General features: G+C 38.7%; 1 protein-coding gene across 3 annotated transcripts in view; it reads left to right on the forward strand.

Moving 5' to 3' along the window:
• col4a6 (collagen, type IV, alpha 6) overlaps positions 1–22734 on the forward strand; it is a 107596-nt gene that overhangs the window by 57635 nt on the left and 27227 nt on the right. For all 3 annotated transcript variants that reach the window (XM_047589515.1, XM_047589529.1, XM_047589521.1), the window contains exons 4-12: positions 2322–2399; positions 19437–19571; positions 19722–19766; positions 20114–20233; positions 20355–20417; positions 21137–21172; positions 21316–21378; positions 21824–21859; positions 22047–22088. In XM_047589515.1, coding sequence (XP_047445471.1) covers positions 2322–2399; positions 19437–19571; positions 19722–19766; positions 20114–20233; positions 20355–20417; positions 21137–21172; positions 21316–21378; positions 21824–21859; positions 22047–22088 — 618 coding nt within the window. The remainder of the gene's footprint in view (positions 1–2321; positions 2400–19436; positions 19572–19721; positions 19767–20113; positions 20234–20354; positions 20418–21136; positions 21173–21315; positions 21379–21823; positions 21860–22046; positions 22089–22734) is intronic.

The following is a 22734-nucleotide window of genomic DNA, read 5'->3' on the forward strand; positions in this document are numbered from 1 at the left end:
TGTGAATATGAATCCACAGACGGTAGTGGCATGGTCACACTGAAGCCTTGACCTGCACACACCTTCTCCTCTGTCCTCTTAACCTCCGCAAAACCCCTGTTGACACCCTTTTGTCCCTCCCATACATCCCTGTCTCCTCTCTGTCTCCCCCACGTCTCCCCTTTTTGCCAGCACCCTATCACCACTAATCACAGCAAAATGCAAACAGGACCTCTGAGATTGACCCTAAACCACTGGTTAAAAGTCCACATTCAGACATAAGTGATCAATAATCATAATTAAAAATTTGAAGACATCTAACTGTCACATGGCAAGTGAAAAACATTTGTATTAAGATTAAGTTCATACAAATATGCTGAATAAAAAGTAAAAACACCCACGTCTTTCTGCTCCCCGTGTGATCCATCAGCCTCCCACCCAGAGACCTGATAGGTGCCCCTCGTATATGAGATTATGCCACTCATATGTCGGCTTGTAATAGCTCTCTATACACTCTGAAAGCACTGCGTGATGTTTCATTGATATCTCAGGAATGCCACCCAGTGAACTAAAGGTTAATCCGCAGTTCATCCAGAGTTTATGAGCTACAACTGCTGTGTGCATGGTGTATGAAGGAGGTTGGTTGCCACAGCTACGGTACATCTCCACCCCCTCAATGTTAGTGGATGGGACAAACTAAAACAACAAAGCAATACAACTTTTCCATGGATGGTTTCAGTCATTTTAGGTCTGCATACTGCAGACGCTGTAGAAACAGTATCTGACATCATGATAACTACAAAGTTGCCATGCCGGCGCCAGCCTATAAGCTGTCCCATAGGACCATGAGAGTTGAAATAAATAAATACAGTGTATAATCCAATATTTCGGCGTAACTGGTTGAGGGAGTGCAGATAGTAGTATTTATCAAATGAGTCTGGAGGAAGTGTGGTTACAGTATTGATGTCCTAGGAAAATAGCATAAATTTGGCTAATCCAAGGAAGAGGGGACACATGGTCCATACTTATGTACAGTCTATGTTTCAGACCGTTAGATCACAACACAATTTTCTTTCTTTTTTTATGTTTTTTTGTAATATTTCAAATTTTCACATTGAATTTGAGATATGTAACCATGGCTATTATATGTTATTGGTTTTAAGGTTTTCAGTTTATTCGAATACAAATTATATAAAGGTGAGCTGGAAATATAAACCTACAAATCTTGAAATTCCAATGACTGAAGTGTTTTAATGCAGGGGTTTTATAAACACACCTTCACATCATGGTCCTTTAGTGGAGCTTTTTTATACACATGGTCAATATCAGCTGTTTTTCCAGTTATCCAGTTTTATGAAATTCTTCATGCTTATGCTGGTGGTTTAAAATGGAAATCTAACAAGAGTTTGAATTGCTGAAAGTCACAATCAGAGTCCTTGTCGTATGATTTAACATGCCTCAATTAAGAGGTTTTTAGTTATAGAAACAAATAGACAATGTTAATTCTTGATTTGAACCATAGATAAACTGCTTTACTGGAACAAGTTTTAAAGAATCAATGTTTTTGGGGTCATGAAAGATACTGTGTTGTCCTCTATGAAGCAAATTGATCAGATTGTTTCCATAAGTAATTGAATCAGCCTCACTGAAGATGAAGCCTCTCTCCTCCGGCTGCCCTAGAGCAGAAAACCAACACACCACAGGTCAAGCATAGCAAAGGGCCTCCCCAGGGTTACTCCTGGCTATATTCTTGCGGGCTTTTGCTTTTCAGAGGTCAACTCTGCGCCTGGTTTGCGTTTTAGTCACTAATCAATGTGTAAAGAGGAGCACTAGAGGAAAAGGTCAGCCATCATCTGTCTCTCTTTATCCATGGACGAAAATGAAAGGCTGCGAACAGAACGCTAGCAGTCCTTGGTTGTAATGTGAAGGACCTGAAAGCACTTTAATGTTGATAGCCTACTGCCCTTCCATGCTCTTTTTTTTTTTTTTTTTTTTTTTTATCATTTAACAGACTGGTTCTGATCCCTGCTGCTGTAGTTGCTAAAAGTTTAATCATGTGTGTCACGAGATTATTTTTTTTTGTTTTACCACAATTATTTACATTTTTACGGGATGTGGTTTTCTCCCTCTATGTTTGATTCCTGTTCTGGTCATGCACTCCATCTCTTCCATACCACAGTTCTATTAGGACTTCACAGGTGGCTGTGAAGTGTGTTACTCAGAGTATGACTAATTCACTTCTAGCAACCACAAAATGTCTCGTTTTAAACTACGAATTGCTTCATGCATTTATAACGAATCATTCTAATCTCTCATCTCTCTCGTTTTTTTTTTTCCTGCAGGGTGCCAACTCTAATGAGCCATGTGCAGGCCTGGACTGCAGCAAAGGGTGCAAGTGTCACCCAGAGAAAGGAAGCAGGGTGAGTCAGATATGCACGCCTTGTATATTGCATATTGTTAAAACCCATGTTTCAAACAGCCATTTGTACAGTGCACCTTTATTTGCACACGCAGATTCTTCTGATTTCTCTGTCTCTCTAACAGATGACTTACAAGGCAAAAAGAGCATTATTTTGACACTTTTGACCTGCTTTAAATGAAACTCTCGAGCAAGCCTGAGGGTAATAGTGGCAGGAAAAACTCCCTTTTGAAAGGAAGAAACCTTGAGCAGAACCCAGCTCATATGGAGGGACACATCTGCCGAAGGCCAGCCGGGTAGAAACAGAGAGGATAGAGAGAAAAGAAGAACAGGAGAAATAAGATAAACAAACTGAGACTGGCTCTATGTTGTTGTACATTCACTCTTTTGAGCAGGTCGATCATCTCTAGCCTGTGATATTTGCAGACTAAAAGGGTTTATTTTGTTATTTGGTGCTGATAGAAGCCAACAAAGGAATGTTTGGTTTAAATAAAAGCTGCCACTTAGGAGGTTTAATTTACAGGGTTCAGTTACATTCGTGTAATTACCAAATACAAATTCTTGGGCTCTTCTTTATTCCCTCCATTGCACATAGCTACACTCATTAATGGCCACAAACATGACATCTATCAAAGCGAGGGAGCTTGTGTAACGCGTGTTTCAACAGTCCTTATCTGCAGACTGTATTGTGATTTCCCTCAGGCGAGGGATCAGACAGATAAACATAAAGCTGGCCCCTGCGGCAGGGAACTCATTTTCTTGTCATTGCTACCATGGAATTAACATCAGCTGTTATCTAGTTGCAATAATTTCCAAAATAAAAAACACTGACAGAATGCAAGACGATCTGCTTATTAATGAGTGGCCGCAGGTCTCTGAAGCATTAAATCCACTCAGACACACAGGAGCTGTATGTACGCATGCCTTTCACTTGTCACTTGTTTGCTATTTTAATGCACAAACTATTTTTTTTGATTTACAGCTGAAACTTATAGTGACAGTTGCGCTGAGAGATTTGTACGTGTTTAACTGCCAATGTACACCTCCAGACGTCACATGAATTCCCATACGTTGACGAACCTCTAGAAATGCCCCTGCATCATCAGGTCGTGACTGGTGAAGGTTGTAAATATAGTTGAGCTGCTCTTTATGTAAGACAGATTTTATAAAAGTTTCATGTTGAATTCCACTGACCTGCAGGTGATGAAAGAAAACGCTGACTTGAGGTAAAATTTTACGAATCCTTCTGAAAGTGAGACAGAACTGATTTAAAATCGGGAGCAGGTGCAGCTTTAGGCCAAAAGTTTGGAACTTTTGCAAACATGTCAGTTAAACTTTAAATCCAGCATAGATTACTTGAAACATCAGCGACGACATTAAAACTACCAACCTTTTAAGTGTGGATGTCACTTTAAAACGTACCACCACTTAAACGCTGTTGTTGAACAAGGCTGCCCAACCTGGCATCTCGGCTTGCATCTTGGTGCCATGTGTTCTCCAAATAAGCAACACATCGACCTAGGCCTTTGTGGTCTTTTCTGTCACCAGTTCACCTCTTACACTTCCTTGAACCACTTTTGATAGATACTGACCACTGCAGAAAGGGAACTCCACACAAGAGCTGCCCTTCTAGAGATGCTTTCATCAAGTCGTCTACAGATCAATATTTGTCCAAGTGACTCAAACCCTTCAACTTTGTCCTCCTTAAAACCTCAAATTTTAGGATAAAATATTCACCTGTTATATAAATCCCTCCCAGATCATCAGTATGATTCACTTGACCACACTGTAACACATTTCAAGTTTCAGTAAAACTTCAGAAACAGAAAATCTCTATTTTTATTCATGAAGCTGAGTTATAAATAATGATCCTTTCCTTTTATCAACTTAATACTATATATATATATATATATATACAGTTTGCTTAATTTTTTTTTCTGTTTTAGTAAAGATAAATAGAATTTGTAAAAGAGAGGACTGGACCTTTTCCTCCAGAATACAGTCATTTATTTCTTTAAGGTTTTCCTCTATAGTTTGTCGACCTCAAATTATCTCTAGCTGCAGTTTCTGTGCCATAGTTCATGACTAGTTTTACTTTTAGTAAAAGTAAAAGTTGCTAATACTGCTTTACTTATACACCTTTTAGGTATTTTTAGCCCATTTAAAAAATGAAACCCCTCAGAGACTTCTGCGTGTGTTCCCTTTTGACTAAAACCAGACTAACTCTTAGCTTCACTCAGTAGCTTGGTCTCTTTCAGCCTGTATCCAAACAACAATTACTGTCTGACAGAGAAGCATGCACTTACTGCCTGACTACTGTACGCCACTTTAGGTAAATAACATGGTGACAAGTGCCGCATTACACTCAGGTACCTCTAGGTAAATCACACAGCTCAGGTAATAGCCCCTAGCGCTGTTCAGGCGTCCCAAATGACACAGCCGCAGCCATATTACCTCCTTTAACTGCTATTGTTGGGAGCCGGGAGTTTGCCCAAGTGTTAAGGTGCTTATTTGTCTCATTTCAGTTTTACTTTTGTAGTTGAAGGTGGTGACGGAATGATGTGTGCTCTCAATCTTAGCTGTTAACTGCCGTTAAAGTTCACAGGTGGAAAGTAGTTTAGGTCAGGGCAGGATAGAGGACGGAGGATCCTCTCAATGACATTTAGTGAAACCAGAAACCTTGCTTCACATTTGCTTTAAGATAAGATAACTTTGACATAAGATAACTGGGAGACATCCATTTGTAGGACAATGGAAAACACTTTGATAGGCAGTAAAATAGATGATTATACACAAAGATAATAATAATACACAAAAATAATTATATTTAATTTTTCCGCTCAAACATTGAATACAGATTTGATATTGACATCAATGAGAAGATGAGAAGATTTCCTCTGAAATGTAAAATAACACTTCCGTCTTCTCAAATATGCAAAGGTTTTTATTTATTTTAAAACCTATAGTTGGACTGATCTAAAACTAACCACAATTATTTTGCAAGTTAGGGTAAGGGCATGTACTGCCTTTCAGCTATCAGTTCTATTTGGCATCATTTACACACCTTTAATGGCACCTCCTCAAGTATTTATGCCAACCCAGTTTTTAAACACTGATTTGCTTTAGTCTGTCAGATATGGTTGATTAATTTGGCTTGGTTTGTCTGATGTGACATCAGATAATATTCACTGGAAATGAAAGGTGTTATCATTCGGGAGCTGTGTCTGCATGTCTACTGAATCTGGCACCTTTGACCAAAAACAAAAAAACAAAACTCAACAACCCATATAATGAAGTAAAGCAAAGACAGCTGAGGTTTGACAGGATGACTGAAGGCGTATAAACATAGCCTGTTGTGATTCTGGAGAACATGTCGGGAATTTAAAAAACTGTACCTGTTCCCTCATGTCTTGGTAAAAGAATTAGAGATATTATGCAAGTTACAAAAGACAAAATGAAAGATTTGTAAGATTTTAAAACAACCTATTAGAATATTTGTCACCGAAGAAAATCCATCCATGTTATCTTGTCAAATGAACTCACAGTTCCTCGCTATTTCAACTCACATTTCTGAGTTAAGATCAATTTAACTAAATTCATATCAATTGCCATTTTATGTCGAGCAGTGACGAGCGTTGATGTTTTTATTTCCGCTTAGATTTCTCATCTTGCCTAGGGCTCAGGACTGATTCTCATTGATATTTAAGGAAATTAAAAAACCTTGTTTCAGATTTGCTTTAAAATAAAACAGTTAACTGAGATGACCATTTGTAGAACAATGGAAAATGCTTTAATAGGCAGTAAAATCATTTTGGAAAAAATTTATCAGTCTGACAATTATTGCATATTTAACTCAATTCATACAAAACTGTTCATGCCCCTACTTTAGATTTCACATTTTGTTTAATCTGCTGTCCAAGTCCAAGTCACTCCCATTTCATAATAATGAAATTAACAGAAAAGGCAGCAAACATTCAAAGTTGAGAGGTGGATTTTAATTCAATTTCAATTCAGTTTTATTCATATAGTTTCAACAACAAAGCAGATTATCTTAAGACGCTTTACAAAATCTGGCCTGAAATCTCCATTTATTTGTACCATCTGTGTTTAAAAAGGCTGAAATGTTCTTTTGTCAGTCTATTTCATTCTTTTTATTGACTAGGAAGGAATAAAATGAAAACCCTCCACTGCCCAACTTGTGAAGACTTCCCATCACTGAATGAATTGCATCATACAGAAGGAGACAAATTGGAATCTTTGCAAACAAACGTCTAGCTGAAGAAAAGCCCTTGCAGGATTTGCCATCACCATAAGAAAATAAAAATGTCTTTGTAATTGTTCCTTTCTTACGCCTTCTGTTTGCCCTCTGCAGATGTGTTGGCTCATGTCTGCCAACCGCCGTGCCAGCATTTCTTGAGGGCAATAGCTGGAATGTTGTAGATGGCAGAGCCTGCATGCAGATAAACATGAAGTGAAATGACATGATTCATCCAGTTAATAAATGTTCCACAAAAACATCCTATAATAATTTTGTTTTTTTATGGTTTGCATAAGAAAAGGGTGAAGAGGCATTCATTTGTGTCAGATACATCCATAGATGTCATCAGTAGCTCTTAAATCTGTTACTAATGTCTGAGCAAGACTCCAAGAGGGTAGACATTGTTTGTTTTAGTTGGTTTTCATTATTAACAGCCAAAGGGCTTCAGTTTTGCTAAGACTTAAAGGGCTGAGACTTAAAGAAAATACAGCAGAGAAGTGTTTTTGGGCTTGTGATTACATGTGTGTAAAGGTTTTCCTCTGGCTTCAATGTATCCGTCATGTTGGACCCATTAAGTCCAATAACATCCGCTCCCACTGGGTGAACCTGGAGGGTCAGAGGGCAGTGGAAGGGATAACGGGATGCTGTGTGTGTGTGCGACAGTCTTCAGGCAGTGGTTAGGTCAACACACTGGATCTTTTTATGTTGCCGAGGGGTCGGGAAGTGTGTGCTTTATTTAATTTTGCCAGACCTCCATCTGTGTCGATGAGAAACAGAGACGAGAGGGAAGTTACTGGCAGGGTTCAGCTCACCATTTTCTGTGTCCTGCTGGACTGAGCGATCCTAAAACTCTAAGAGTATGTTGTATATGGTATTTTTTTATATTTTCAATATTAAAATTAACTTTGTGTGCCAGTAGTCAACTCAAAGAGCAGTCAAACTGTAAACAAGGCTTGGGATGGTGCTGAGTGTCACTCAAGGTTGTCAGTCATCCAGGTACATATAACTGAAACACAAGCTGAAACAAGAGCAACTTGAAGGGCTTCCTGAAGAAGTTTCAGAGCTAAAAAGGTGTGTGATTGTTCTTTTTTATGATGCTACAAGTAACAGAAGGTTTGTCACAGTCACACGGAGCCAAGACGTCCGTTTGTCACTTTATGTCACCAGCTTTCACCGGTCTGTCCTTGCTTCAGCTTGTTTGAGAGACTTGATTTGAGTGACAAGTGGGACAAGTTACAGACAATTAGTTGTTATATGACTATGTAAGCCCATTTTAGATTAGCCTGGAGTAATGTTGAGTCAGCCATTATTATGGAGACACAGACTGAGATTCAAACTGTCCATGCACAGTGCATGCGAAAGCCAAGATCTTGCTGCTTGCCCCTAATTTTTAGTACCTCGAATCTCATCCACATGATATTTGTCAGTCTTTAAAAACATTTTCAGAAGCTAAATGTTTGTACTCATGCTAACCTTCATGCATGTAAACTTAGCACGCCAGATGCAGTCCATGATACCTGTGGCTGCTATATGACAATGAGATATTAAATTTGTAAATGTTGAGAGGCTGTACTTTCCCCCTAAAGTGTTGCCTTAAGTTTGTAAAAATCATTACATTCCTTATTAAGTGACAGAAGCAGTTTGTCCCATGAGTCTATATTACGACTGAACTGTAAGTCAAAGTTAGTTGTGACTGATCTGCAAAAGATGGCCAAAAGAGCAAAACGGTACATAGATTTTCTTACACACACTCAGACAACAAAAGAGAAGGAGAAACAAAGGATGAATGGAGAGCAAAAGAGACCGTCCTCCCTTTTCTAAAATAAGATGAAGGTAAAGTGATAGTGGGTGCGTGTCCCAGTGGGACGGGAACATAAGATACAAGGGATGAATCTCCTCAGCGGGGCCTCTCGATGAAAGACTGTGTCTCTCCATCTCTGAATTCCTTTACTTAATCCTGGAGCAGGTAGAGGAGAAACAGTTGCAGAGAGAGACACAGAGAGAGAGAGGTTGGCAGTGTTCCTTTGATGTCAAAAGTAGAGGAGGAAGATAAGAAGACATTGACAAAATTGTTCGAGGTAATCCTGAAGGAAAAGAAAGAAGTTTAGAAGGAACAAAACAGACAGCTAGAGAGGTTCTTTTCCTTCTGCTTCCAAAGAGAGATGCTGTCATAGCGGTTAAAAGAAAGATGGTTTGGTGTTTTTCTAATCAAGTTAGAGCAAAGAAAAATGAGAGGACAGGAAGAATGGATACAGAGAAGAATACTTCAGTAAAGGTTAAGGAGCACACAGCGAGGAAACCCTTTTGCGATGTGAAGTGAGTGGGTGACTTTGAGCTGTTCTGGACTCTGAATTGAGTTTTGTGGCAAGATATATCCAAAGTCTGAAACCACCAGACTCACATATCTGCTCACATGTGGACTGTTACATGTGAGGGTCAGAACAAACTTTTCAAGACAAACTGTAGAGATTTCAGGATGCATTTTCCTACAGAGAGAGGGCGTGAGGGAGAGAGGCTCAGATTTCACACAGATAATCAGTTCTGGCAGCAGAATGACCCCGAGACAACCATGATGGTTGACTTTGATCCATGTCTTCTGTGTTTTCTTATCTTTCAATATATTCCCAACTTCTCTCTTACACCGACTATCTTTTTATTTGTCTTTCCATGAGTTCTAATATGCCGTGATTGTAAAGCATATCTGGGTTTTGCTGCTACTTGTGTAGTTATGTATAGTGACGTACCTGGAGGCCAGACTAATGTACAGGATGATCTTATCAGCAGGGCCCTGTCATCCAAACATTTCCCCTATATACATACACACACACACACACACACACACACACACACACACACACACTTAGGGGGGCCCTGTATGGCATTTTATCAGGATGTCCCTCCTTTTGATGCAGCTTTAAAATGGTGGCGGTCTTTGTTTGGGCTTCATCTTGACATGCACACACACACGCAAACTATCCTTCTATCTTTGTGAGGGCCTTCCATTGCGATTATACATTCCCGGCCCCTAAATCCTAACCCTAACTTAATTGTAACCTTTACACTGAAACCAGGTTTTATCATGTTTTACCCTCAAAGAGTTGTGGGGCCTCAAATAAGTCAGCCTCTTTGCCCCCACAAGTTAATAAAGATCACACACTGGTGAAACAGTGCTACAGAAGGCATTTTGCGTACCATTGTCCAAAATGCATCGGCAAACACCCATCTCATCCCGTCTTTCAGTTTCCGTTGAAATGATAGCTTTGAACTTTACACGCACACTCACAAACAAGACACAGCATTTAGTCTATGCAAGGTCAAAGGTCGCAGGCAACACAAAGGCTAGATCAGAAGGTCAGGGGCACCAGGATCACATTTAAATACATTTGAACTTACTTTCAGGCATCCTTTTCTCTACCTTTTCTAATGTCTCTCCTCCGTCAACACTCTCATCTTCCTCAATATTTTTGGCAAAGTTTAAAACGTCAAAGAAAGAAATTCCAATTTTATGTTAACCATCTCAATCTGATCCCTGCTATTTAATCATCTGTTCTCAGCTTTTAGTGCGCTCTACTGCCCTCACTTGGCCCCTTCAGGAATTCATATTAGAGTTTTGAGTCTAAATCAGATTATTTCAGCTCATGTTATGCAGTGATGCTGTGCTTTTTTATGTTGAAGTGCTATTTAAATGCAAAAAGGGTATTTCTTGTAGAACGTTGACTGTAAAGTACTCAGTAAAGAAATGAGAGGAGTGGGAGATGGGGACTGATGTCCAAATATAGCACTTCACTAGATCTACAACTAGATTATCCATTTCATGAAAGATGATGACATCAGGCTGTGCATCGCGACCTGGACCTGGAAGACATTTTATTCATTCTTCATTCTTCATATTCATCTTTGAGCTTGCAGTGTCTCTGAGGTTGCTCTGGATAATATTCTGGCATTCTAGTATTTGTCAGCGTACATTTACATCAGGCAAGCACATATGTTGATGAGAGTATTAAAAACTTTGAGGTACGTTTGGAAAAGATAGTAATGTGGAATTAATCTGAATTAATCGCACACTAACTATGTCCACTTGTGCGATTAATCGCGCTTTGATGCTTTAATGGGTTGACAGTCCTAATTAAAATACAGAAACTGTAGGGAAAGTCATTTAGAAAAATGTGAAGAGTTTATGTTTTTCCTCTTTTTCACTTGATCCTAAGTGCAGTCTCAAAGATTTAATATAGAAAACAAAGGTAAATGAGGTGGAAAATACTACAAGCAGGGCCTGTCTAGTTGATCCTCACTACTGTCTTGTCTGCACAGAGCAGGAATTAGACACCTGGGTGATCTAACACACACACACACACAATGGCACACAGACACACGAACACTGTAGGAATGTACAAAACCGATTATTACTGATTTTATAGGCTCTTCTGATTTCAAGCAGTGATGATGAACCCACTGTTGTTTGTTGCATGTCCTCTTAATCACAAAGTTAACACACTTCCAAATCGTAATTTATGACATTTTAACTCCTCCGTAGAAGGGCCCTGCCCTCCTTGTTACTGGAGTTTAAACCTAGCGAAACATTGTTAAACATGTACACTCTCATCGCTTTTAAAATACTTCAGGAAGTGCAGTTATGTTCGCACATGTGTGTGGTGCAGTATGTCTTAATCCTAAACACCTTACTTAAAAGTGAACACAGAAAGACATCATAGTGTCTTCATCTGCGGTTTGGGTGGGCGTCAGATAGTATCATGTGGGAGTGAAGGGGCCCCTACTGTGTTCTCAGTCTTGGGGCTCTTGTTTTGAAGTGGCAGAGGGGAGATACCTATAGGAGAGTAATCTCACACATACACACACTGATAAAGAAAATATGCACATTACGTGATATTAACAAAATCTGCAGGAGTCTCAGACCTGACCTGATTAAACACAGTTGAGAGGAGCTCGTCTTCACACAAATACCCACCTCGGATTTTTGTCAGGCAAATATGAGAGAGGTGACAGTGGATGAAAATTGGGATTTTCCATCTTGGAAATATTTATTTGCTATTCTTTTGTTTTGCGTGTCATTGCTCACATTCTTGACTCTCTTGTTTGGGACTTTGACAGCTGTTGAGTTCTGATGGTCACAGCTTTGAAAAGCTGGAATGCTTGAGTTCAAACTTTGTGCAAGCTTCATTTCACATGAGAAATTAATAAATAAAAATATGCAAGGGGCCATAAATACACAAATGTTAGAATTTGAACATTGAAAGAAATTGGAGGGTCAATTGATTAGGGCTGTCAATAGATTAAAATATTCCCCTTTTCAGCAGTTTTTAACATACTTTTAATGTATTTTTAAATTTGTATTACTCATATCAACATCTACATAGAATTAAGTCATTCAAGTTTTCATCGCAAACAGAGTCATGACTGGTCACAACTATGCTCTTTTTGCTCCATGTTCCTTTCAGCACTCTCTATCTGTTTTGCTGCTTTTGAAATTCTTTAACTGATTCCAAGACTCCATCTTGAGTGTTCCTCCCCAAAACACACTGTAGCCTGTATAGCGTGATGCTCAAAATATAGATTCTATCTTAAGAAAAGTGTGTAACAAATGAGTTTCCTCAACAAAGGACCCAAAAGACCACTTTTATCTGCTTTTTACCCCCGGCAGTAGATGACTGGAGACACTGATGACATTTAAATTCCTCCCTTTTCTTCAGTGAAGTCTCCTACACAACCCATAACTGAGTTCAGTAATGGATTTCTGAGCCCTTACCAAACATCTTTATCTATTTTACTTCAGAAGTCACATCTGTATGCTGGTTTTAGAGGTCTTAAAGGTTTTACGGAGCCATACGTGCCAATTACATCTGCAGTTTGCAGTTGTCATTACCTTAGGCTTAATTTTTAGGGTGGACACATGGGAGTGTAGCATTTCTTTAGCAGGATTATACCATTTACCAAGACCAGGGGGGAAAGCTGCAGTGAATTTTATTTCTTGCTTCCTCAACAGCTCATCTTTTGAGCCTTTGTGGGAAAACAAATTGTAGTTGAGAGAGTGCGTGCTCGTAGAATCCAAATAAGAAGACAAGTTACAAATAAAAATCTACAGTATTATGACTTAACCTAAACCTTGGATGTCTTCTTTGTAGTGTCTCTCCCTCACTGTCTGCAGTACAGCTGAGAAAACACCACAAATTTATGACATCATCACCGTGGGACAGTGTGGCCCGCTGACCACTAATGTGGTTTTTATTGGAGGGGAAAGCACCTGGATGAAAAGAGAGAACAGGTTGTTTGTTTAATGGCAGCCATCAGCACAACCAGATGAGTGGTGGGAATTGGTTGGCTGGATTAGGAAACCAGGAAAACATTCAGTCTGTGGAAGAAAGGAAAGAAACCAGACCCGCTTGGTGCAGGAATACTAGAAAGCTGATTGATCTGTTGTCCAGAATAAGTGTAGAAATGATTATCTCTCTGTGACATCACATTATGTCACATAATGATAATGTTATTTTAGCATATCACATGTCTATAAAAAGATGGACAAACCAAGGAGATACCATGACCAAGTCATTTCTCTTGTGAATCATTATGGTCTATCTAAGCCAAGTCTAAGATTCATAAAGAGAGGTTTTGAAGCACAGTGTTGATGCAGTTTTGAAGCTGAGTGGAGCTGACTGCAAACAAGTTTATTGATATTTACGTATATTATAGTATATTTAACATTTCAATAGTCAATACTTGAGAGACACTTTCACTTTTGGAGGCAGACTCTAGTGGTCATTTCAGGAAATCGCAGTGTTTGCCACTTTCACACGTCACTTTCAGCACCAGGAGGTTAATACTTGATGTCACCATCTGTATACAGCAGATTATCTCGTCTTCATCTCATCTTCTACTGTCATCGGGTGATAGGCTGGGTACACCCTGGACGCAGATCTTCTCACTGGGAGGCATCAGTGCTAACCGCGACACTACTGTCCCTTTGATTTCAAGTAAACTTCACAAAGCATTTGAGCTATGAGGGAGAACAGGGCAACAGCAACACATCATCAAGCTTTATTTAGAGTTTATATAAACGGGAATGAGTAATATTTCAATGATATTTACAGGAAACCACAAACAAATCCAAAATCTAAGTCCATAAATGGCCAATGTGGGATTTTCTTCCATCTGTTTTCACTAGCTGTAATAAGCAGGATGTATTTAATGGTGTACACCAATTGGTATGGTTTGCCCTAATGGGAGTAGGACCTAAAAGATCTGAAGATTCAGTGAATTGCTTGACAGAAAGCCACCCAGGATGAGTTGAGAGTTATGGAAAATGTTTGAAGCAGTTTATTTAAGGTCTTTAGTTGTTTCATGGGTCAGTTTTTTGGAAAAAAATACTTGACTACAGTGAGGAAAAGATAAGGAATTTAAAGGATTGGGGAATAAAAGTAGACACAGCAAAGAAAACGTGGTTCAGAATGAGGTTGTATAATCACACATCCTAACATATGTGTTTTGCTTTTCAGTCTGATCAGTGGTGAGGATTGGAGAATATGGACTCAAACATTTACATCTTAAGAGTCTATCACTGTTGAAAACTCTTTTCTTTGAACACATATGTTGTAGGTCTGCCTTTTAGTTGAGGCTGTTTGAGGTTCTGCTGATTCATGCTGGCATTTGGCACAATATCTAATTGGGTTATCAAACCGCTCTGCTGATTAAACTTGCACCCAAAGACCCATGATTTGCCAACCTATCCCTCCATGTCGTACCCATCATCGACCTCAAGTGAGCATGCGGTGTGACAGCTAAAATCTTTCCCCCCAGAACACCCGGCCCTCAGAACAATGTGTCCTGATAAAACCCTCGGATGGCCTGAGGGTGTGGGTTTGTGTGTGCATGCGTGCACGTTCATGAACACCCAACACACAAACTGGTTTTCACATGTATGGTGGCGTGAATCTGTCTGTCCAAGCACTCCCCTCTATCAGGAAGTGAGGTAGGCCCGATGGGAGCAGTACGTCCAGAGAGCTTAGCTGGCCAGAATAGACTCCATTGTGCCCTTTGTGCTGGAGGGGATTTGGGCCTACAAACTGACCAGTCTGCTGGAAGGTGATTAGGATCGAAGGTCTGGAAGAGCCAGGCGGAGACCCGACAGGCTGGCATAAAAACAGACAGAGAGGCTGGTACGAAAAAACGAAATAAAACTGTTATAGTCTCATTCATGGCAACTGGACAGGGAATTATATCAAATTATATCAAGCAGCCTTGAGTTATGATTAATTAAGACCGTGGCCTCTTTGACTAACTGTTGTGACGTAGCTAGCTGCTAGCTGTCTGTGTGGTCGCCTGGATCCACTTGGGCTTCACCTTTCTTGAAATAGCCAGGAGTTAGGTGGAGTCATCATCAGGATGGCGATGGCCAGAGACAACACATTGAGCATAAGACCACTCTTTGACTTCATGAACCCTGTAATTGTCTTTATATACAGTCAATGGTTGTGTAATTCTCAAATGTCACGTATAGTAACAAAAGGAATAGTTTAAATACTTTTCAAATGTTTTTTCCATTTTTAAGCTCAGTACCACTGTCTGTCACTTCATGTAAACCTATTTTGACAAGAAACATGAGGATTTCTGTAGAAAATCAAAAGAAAAGTGATGGATTTTTATATGAATATTTGCAAGATGGTGTTTATTAATGTAAATAAACTGTTACAAAGAAAAGCATTTCACTCAACCAAAGGACAGAAACTTTAATTTACTTTGGGTGTTAGCAGTTAATAATCAATAATCATAATAGCCTAATACATTTTATTTGTATTGCACTTTACATTTGAACAATCTCAAAGTGCTACAGAGCAACAAAAAGGTCAACAAATAGTTAAAAGTACATTCAGACTACCTTTCAGACAGAACAAGGTTGACTACCCGGGTGGAATATCGCCACCTAGTGGTCTAGAGCAACCTCATTATCGAACTTAACTGTCTACATGTCATTTAATAGTGCACTTATTTGGTCTTTATTGGTTTTCTGTGTTTCCCCCATTTTTGATTCCCTTTCATCTCCTTCCTTTTATCTCCGATCTCCTCTCTCTCTGATCTTCTTCTCTTGTGCAGCCTGCATTTTTTTTTTATTCCATGCCTTGTTAGGCAATAACCCCTGAGAAACACATCTCCCTATCTCCTTCAGTCTTTCAACCAGATGCCCATAAAAGAGGTTTTAGTTTTTAAAAGCCTCACAACGACATCTCACACGACCACTTTTATCAATACGACCGTGGTTAGGATGTGTTTAACTCAGCATTGTTCCGCAGTTAATGCTGAAAACCGGATCAGGATTTCACCTTAACAAACACCTCTAACCTGTTATATAACTCTAGCCAGACAGAATATCCAGCTGAGTCTTTGAAAGTGACCCGTGACCTGAAAACTACTAGAAAGATGTCTGAGCTATTTGACACAATGACCCCACGACCCACTCAAGTGGGTCTTTATCTGGAGCATGAACACAGATAAGAAAGATATTTAAAGATGGCTGGGGCAGGTAGAACAATGTGGCAGGCAGACTTAGGAGAAAGAGAGACAAAACCTAGGACATAAGAAAAACAATAAAACAAATGTGGAAGTGAAGCTTAAAAGAAGTAGTGATGGCGAAGAAGACAGGGGGAAATGCAAGGCGTGAGAGAAAGTGGCTCCCAGTGGGAACCCCTGCATATTTTCTCTGGGTGAAACCAGGTGTGAGTGTGAACTGAGGGCCAGACAGCTCCAGCAGGCTGCCTTTACCTGTCGTAGCCCTGTCATTACACTTGGCTGGCTGCCCCAGGGCCACATGGGATGGAAACAGAGCAGCATCCTTCAGTGTGTGATGGAGGCCAATGTGGGCTCATTGTCCCTTTAGATAGCTAAAACTAAATGTTCTTTTGGCGTTACGCAAAATTATAACAACTTATCTTAAAGCTCACATTCTTAAAAATACAAGTCCCATACGGTAAATGGAAGTTACTTTCTTTGTGCCTAGAGTTGGATAAGATTCATACCACTCTCTGCATAAGTTGTATCTCATCTAAGTCTTCAATAATATATACATTTCATAAAACATTTTAAAACTACAATTAGTCCTTTGAGTTCCAAAGTTACCAATTTATTTTCTTGTTTTCAGCACAAAGATTATTACCTTACGTGTTAAGTTATGACATATATTCACCAAAGAAATATAACTGCTATAAATCAGATTTGATATATGATAATTTATGCTTCAAATAGGTGTGGCTACCTGTACAGGATAAAACCCTTTTGCAGCAGTTGATTAGTTGCCATATTTCCTGGCTGTGAGTTGCCAAGTTAAGCTTAACAGCTGCTAGCTTTATCTTTATATTCATGTATAGGCCTGTGTGTGGTATCTACTCAGCAAGTCTCAGCAATGATTTTCCAAAATACAAAATTATAAATATATAAATAAATAAATAAATAAATAAATATAAATATTTTTTGTATATATTTTTTTTCATGTTATGAGCTTGTAATGGCATTTACAGAGGAAAGATATTTTTGTTCAGGCCATATTTAAGTGCTTCGTTGAAAAAACAATACATTCAAACTTAATTTAATCATATTTAAGAAGCAATTTAGTTTTAAATTTTAAGTTTAATGTGTGTGCATGTAAATCAAACAAGTAGACACCACATGCTTGTACAGTATGTGGTGTACAGTGATTATAAAGCTATGCTAGCAGCTATTTGACACTATCTGCTAACAGTTATGTAATATTCCAATACAAATTGACTTCATGACCAGTACTACTTTAAACTGACTTGTCTTTCCATATAGGATAAAATGTGTGGTGTCCATCTACTCATCTTTATTACTCATGTTCCAAACAGTTCAGTCTTTGAATATGCATTCAAGAACGGTACCAGGTGTTAGAGGAGAAAAATGCCTTGCTTTACGTTTTTGTATTTGTGTGTTTGCGTGCCCCTGTGCAGGGAAGTACTTGAGCGATGCGTGAAGCTTGTATGTTTTTAAGGATGAGCAACCACTTCATTTGGGTGATTCTCAAAAGATTTTTGAACCTAAAGCTGTTCAAACCTTGTGATGTTTACAGTTAGATTGATTCTGGATTAAGGGCATTTGTCTTGGGACAGAAATGTAAAAATTTTCTCATGTTCATTTTTTTTTAAGAGGACAGCTTTTACTGTTTGAAAATCAAGGCATTCAATATAAATTAATTGCAGGGATTGTTCAATGTCATTCAAATAATAATAATAATAATAATGAAGCAGATTCCAGGTAAACTCTCCAGCTCTACAATCACACTGACTTTCCTTTGACCTGAACACAAACATCTGTCCGTCACTCTTCCCTCTCGCTGTCTCCTCTCTAAAGGCCTAAATTATGAGGTAATAGCAGGCTGTCACTAGTTGAAGGAGTTGTGTGAATGTAATTGAGCCCAGAATGTCTGACCAAGTCATTTTTTTTATGCTGACACCTTGTGGTGAATCTTGACTGGTACAGTCTGAATTTTTGGTTTCTTAATTTCACTCCAAACCCACTACTGTGATTATAAAACTGAGCATTAATTCACTGCGTAAGAGTCTCCCCTCAGACCACAGGCCACCACATGCCCACACAAAGCACTTCATCCCCCTAAGATGTGGGATTGCAAGTGGCAATCACATATTAACATGCCTTCTTTAGAAAGGCATCGTGAAAGAAAGAGAAAAGAAAAGAAAAACACAGCTGGATCTTCCGTCTCAACTTGTTCCCTTCTCTTGTTAAAACATAGTGTCAATAGTGATACACAAAGACAAAATGGCTTCCCGTATAATTTGTTTGAAAAGCATTCAAAATAGCTAAAGGTGTAGCAGAACAGAAGGAATATAGTGGGACAATGGGTTTTAGTTTGTGTGTGTGTGCGTGTGTGTGTGTGTGTGTGTGTGTGTGTGTGTGTGTGTGTGTGTGTGTGTGTGTGTGTGTGTGGAAGATAGATATTTTTATTCACAGGATTAATCTATTATTTAGTCTGATTTTATGGGATTAGGACTGGATGGGAATGCAACAGGATGCCCATATTTATTTAAATTGATTCATTTAATTTTAATACACAACTGTGTTGGACATGATACCTTTACATAACAAAAAAAAGTGAAAGGGAAAAAAGTCTGTTGTGTTGAAAGTTCATATATACAGTTTGATCATTTAAATCAGGCTACACAATTAAAACAAGCTGTAAAATACGATCAGATTCATAGTGCCATAATTCTTGCATGTATTAAAAGACCTTGTACCTGCTTCTAGTTTCATAATAATTAGAGGTGCATGTACTAAATGCTTATCAATCAGAATCAAAGATTCTCGTCTGTGCCACATATGAGGAATTTGTCATGGTGGTTAGTACAATACATGCTTTTACAAATCTTACTGTTTGTTTTTGATGGAGGCAGTGTTTATTTAGACACTATTTTGGCTTCAAAACACAGTTTCTATTAAAAACTGATGTAGAGATAAAAGAACTTCATATAGTTACAAATCTGTTTCAGTGTGATGACGCTACTGGACACTGAATTTTCCTCTGGATAAATAAAGCAGTCAGCTGAAACGGGCTTTGGAGTCTTGATTAAATCTGTGCAATTATGAAAAACATTGCTTTTGATTAAAATTCTTTTCTGGATATCTTGTTATTCGAAGGCCTCCATAATAAAGCCTAATCCGATCAAATCAAACACAGAGCTACACAGAAGTGAATAGTTGCTTCAGGTTTACAGTTTTACAGATTTCTTTCATCACCTTTTCTCTCAGGGTCGTCCAGGGCCCCTTGGTGAAGTTGGCCAGAGCGGACCAGAGGGGCCACGTGGGACCACAGGTCCTTCGGGGCCTAAAGGAGAAAAGGGCCAGATTGGACTGAAAGGGCCATCAGGCTTCAAAGGAGACAAAGTGGGTGTTATTGATCATATTTAATACAATCTGACGCAAACCATCATTGCAACTTCCAACTGCGTGCAGTAATGTGTTTCTGCCACTAGATGTCAGTATTTAATATGGTTATAAATTAATACAATTTTTACTGAATATTTACTTATTCAGGGACCAATGGGAGTGCCGGGATTTCAGGGAACTGATGGAGTACCTGTAAGTAAACAAATATACATATTTTTAATGAGTTGTCATTACTTTCCGAAATGTCCTCCTACTACTCTACATGTTATATCTCCCATTGTAGTGGGAGATCTGATTATTGAAGCAAACCTAAAAAACTCTAACCTACAAATATTTTGAATCCTCTTGCTATTGTTTTCATAATTTCTTATATTTTCATGTAGCTATGTTTAAATTCATACTTGAATTAATTATCTCCAGCTACATTTCAGGAAAGTTTAACTTGTTTTCCATCTTAATACAAAAATGTCATGAAGAAATAAAAATGATCACCGCTGTAAGTTCTTATTCTTAACAAGTTTTCCTCCCTCATTGTACAGGGTCACACAGGTCAGCAAGGAAGCAGAGGACCACCAGGACTGGACGGCTGTAACGGGACCAGAGGGGATACTGGGCCACCTGGCTACGGGACAGGAGGACGTGGATTACCTGGATTTGCTGTCAGTTCCATTATTTTCCCTTCATTGATGATTTTTTCATTAATTATTTTTCAAATGACATCTTATTATTCAGAAAAAGCATAGATGATGATGCTGATGATGCCGTCCTTTCCTCAAACAGGGGCCGTCTGGACCAAAGGGTCAGAAAGGAGAGCCTCGTTATGTCGCAGGTGGCGAAATCACGGTACGCCCTCACATACGCTTTTTTGTGTTTCCTCTTCGTTTCAAAAGTCCTTGTCTGGTTCTGTTCCTCGACTAAACAGAGTACATTACATTAGGTGTACCTACTAGATAATAGTGTCCACATCTCTGTTAGTTTAATTAAAAACTTGTGAGTTACTGTAGTTGATGAAGATTTTGAGTTTGCAAAAACTTGCTATCAGATGCGTCTTTGAATGTGTCTTTTTTTTTGGAACTTTCTTTTTATTGAGTTTTCAGTTCTTCTTTTAAACAGTAAAAAACAAATGCACAAACAAAGGACAAGACAACAACAAAAACAAATAAAATATCAACGAGCAGCCAGGTTGACAGAGTTGGACAAGGTCATACAGTAGTGTAAAATAAGGTGGATGTTCACACAGGCAAATTTGTTACAGTTTTGATTAAACTTTTGAACTGCACCACATTTGGTCAATAGGATGTTTTAATGAGCCTGAAAACGTATTGAGAATAGTTTTTCATTTGATACTTTTTTATTCTGTTAATATTACACAGCCTGCAAAGCTTTATGACATTTGGCCAGCAGGTTGTGCTAAAGTGAAAGTACAGAAAAATTTAATGTTATGTTAAGGGGTCTAACACCAGTTCTTCAAAGCACTGATAGTCCTGATAACACTGAGTTGTATTGGTGGAGTTGTGTGCTCCCTGTGTGCTTATTTATTAATCTCCTTCTCCTTCATATAGGGTTTTCCAGGTTTACCAGGACCCGCCGGTGCTCCTGTGAGTGTTATACCTTTTTGCTACATAGCAACACAATTAAATGTTGTAAAACTTTACTTTAAAAAACAAAAAATTGCTGCAGGATTGTGGTTTTAAAGTACTAAATCAGAGTGTTCAGATCTGGATATGTTGTATCTCTCCAGGGAATCATAGGTCCTGACGGTGCACCTGGGTTCACGGGACCAAGAGGGCCTGAAGGACGCCCTGTATGTAAACAGTGCCTCTCTCTTCGCTATGTGGCTTAACATCACGTGCAACTGCTTATTTATGTTTTAATGTACTTTAAGAAAGCAATTTAAGTATGTAGTATGTATTAGACGTAAACTATAATTTTATATATTAGAGTGATTTATGATCAGTTATTACCTAAACAAGTGAACATAATGTAAGATTAATAATTAAAAAATGACCAGTTTATACACAAGTTAGTGGTAAGAAAAATGTATGTTTTACTGTTGAGAAACATTATCAGCTACACATCCTTTCATTCAGTTCATTACATTGAAAGGCACATGTTCATCTATCTGTTCAGCTAAAAATAATTTTGTTTTGTAATTTTTCTTTGAAACATTTGTGGATGTTATTTCTTTTTATTTTATTATGTAGTATTATTTCTTGCTGAATGTGAATCTGAGTCTGGTCTGTTTTTAGGGACCACCTGGTCCTCCCGGTCCTCCAGGTCCGATGGTAAGTACAACAGGAAATCCTGTTACTTTTATTTGATCTGATCTGACAAAACAGGCACTTACTCTAGGGTATTTAGCATATTTCAGAGCCTGTGCTGAGTTCCTTTTAGCATCTGGAAGCTTTTGTTACCAGATGTCAGATGTGACTTTTGTGCAGCAAACATGATACTAAACTTTTTTGTTTATAGGGGAGCCGTAGTGACGGATATCACGGAGAGAAAGGAGACAAGGTACGCTTTGTTAGCTTGAAAACCTGCATAAACTCACAGATTGATTGACACATGCAAAGTGAGACAGTTTAGAGATAGTTCATCTCAATCTAAAACAATCTAATTATTTTATTCAGAAAGAATTACAGTTCAATTTTGTCTCTATATTTTGAACATTACATGAACTAAAGCAGGAGAGACATCAAAACTAAATATAGTTTTACCTCTCTACGTCTACCTGCTGAACTAAGTTTGTTTGTCTCTGTGAAAAATTTAAATCTGCCCAAATCTTTAAATCAGACTCTGCAAATTAAATGTGTTTTGCTTTTGAAGTAAAATGATGCACATATTACTAGAACATAGCAGGCTTAGAGGAGTCTAGCTGGGCCCCAATGTGTGTGAGTGTGCATGATTGTGTGTGTGCATGAACCTGTTTGGATGGTTGAACATTCACTGTGCATGCTGAAATTTTGATGGTGGCTTTCCAACCTGCATTTATTCCGTCCAACGCATCTCTCCATCCCCCCTTTTAACCCCACCCATCCCTCCATCCTCTCCCTCTGTCCTCCTCACTCCATCCCCCTGATTGAGTACTGAACTGATTGTTCCCTGTATGATATACATATATCTATATAAAAATAAATGATCACACAAGCTTGATTCAGTC

This window comes from Mugil cephalus, chromosome 1 (assembly GCF_022458985.1).
Source record: "Mugil cephalus isolate CIBA_MC_2020 chromosome 1, CIBA_Mcephalus_1.1, whole genome shotgun sequence".
In the NCBI taxonomy this organism is placed as follows: domain Eukaryota; kingdom Metazoa; phylum Chordata; class Actinopteri; order Mugiliformes; family Mugilidae; genus Mugil; species Mugil cephalus.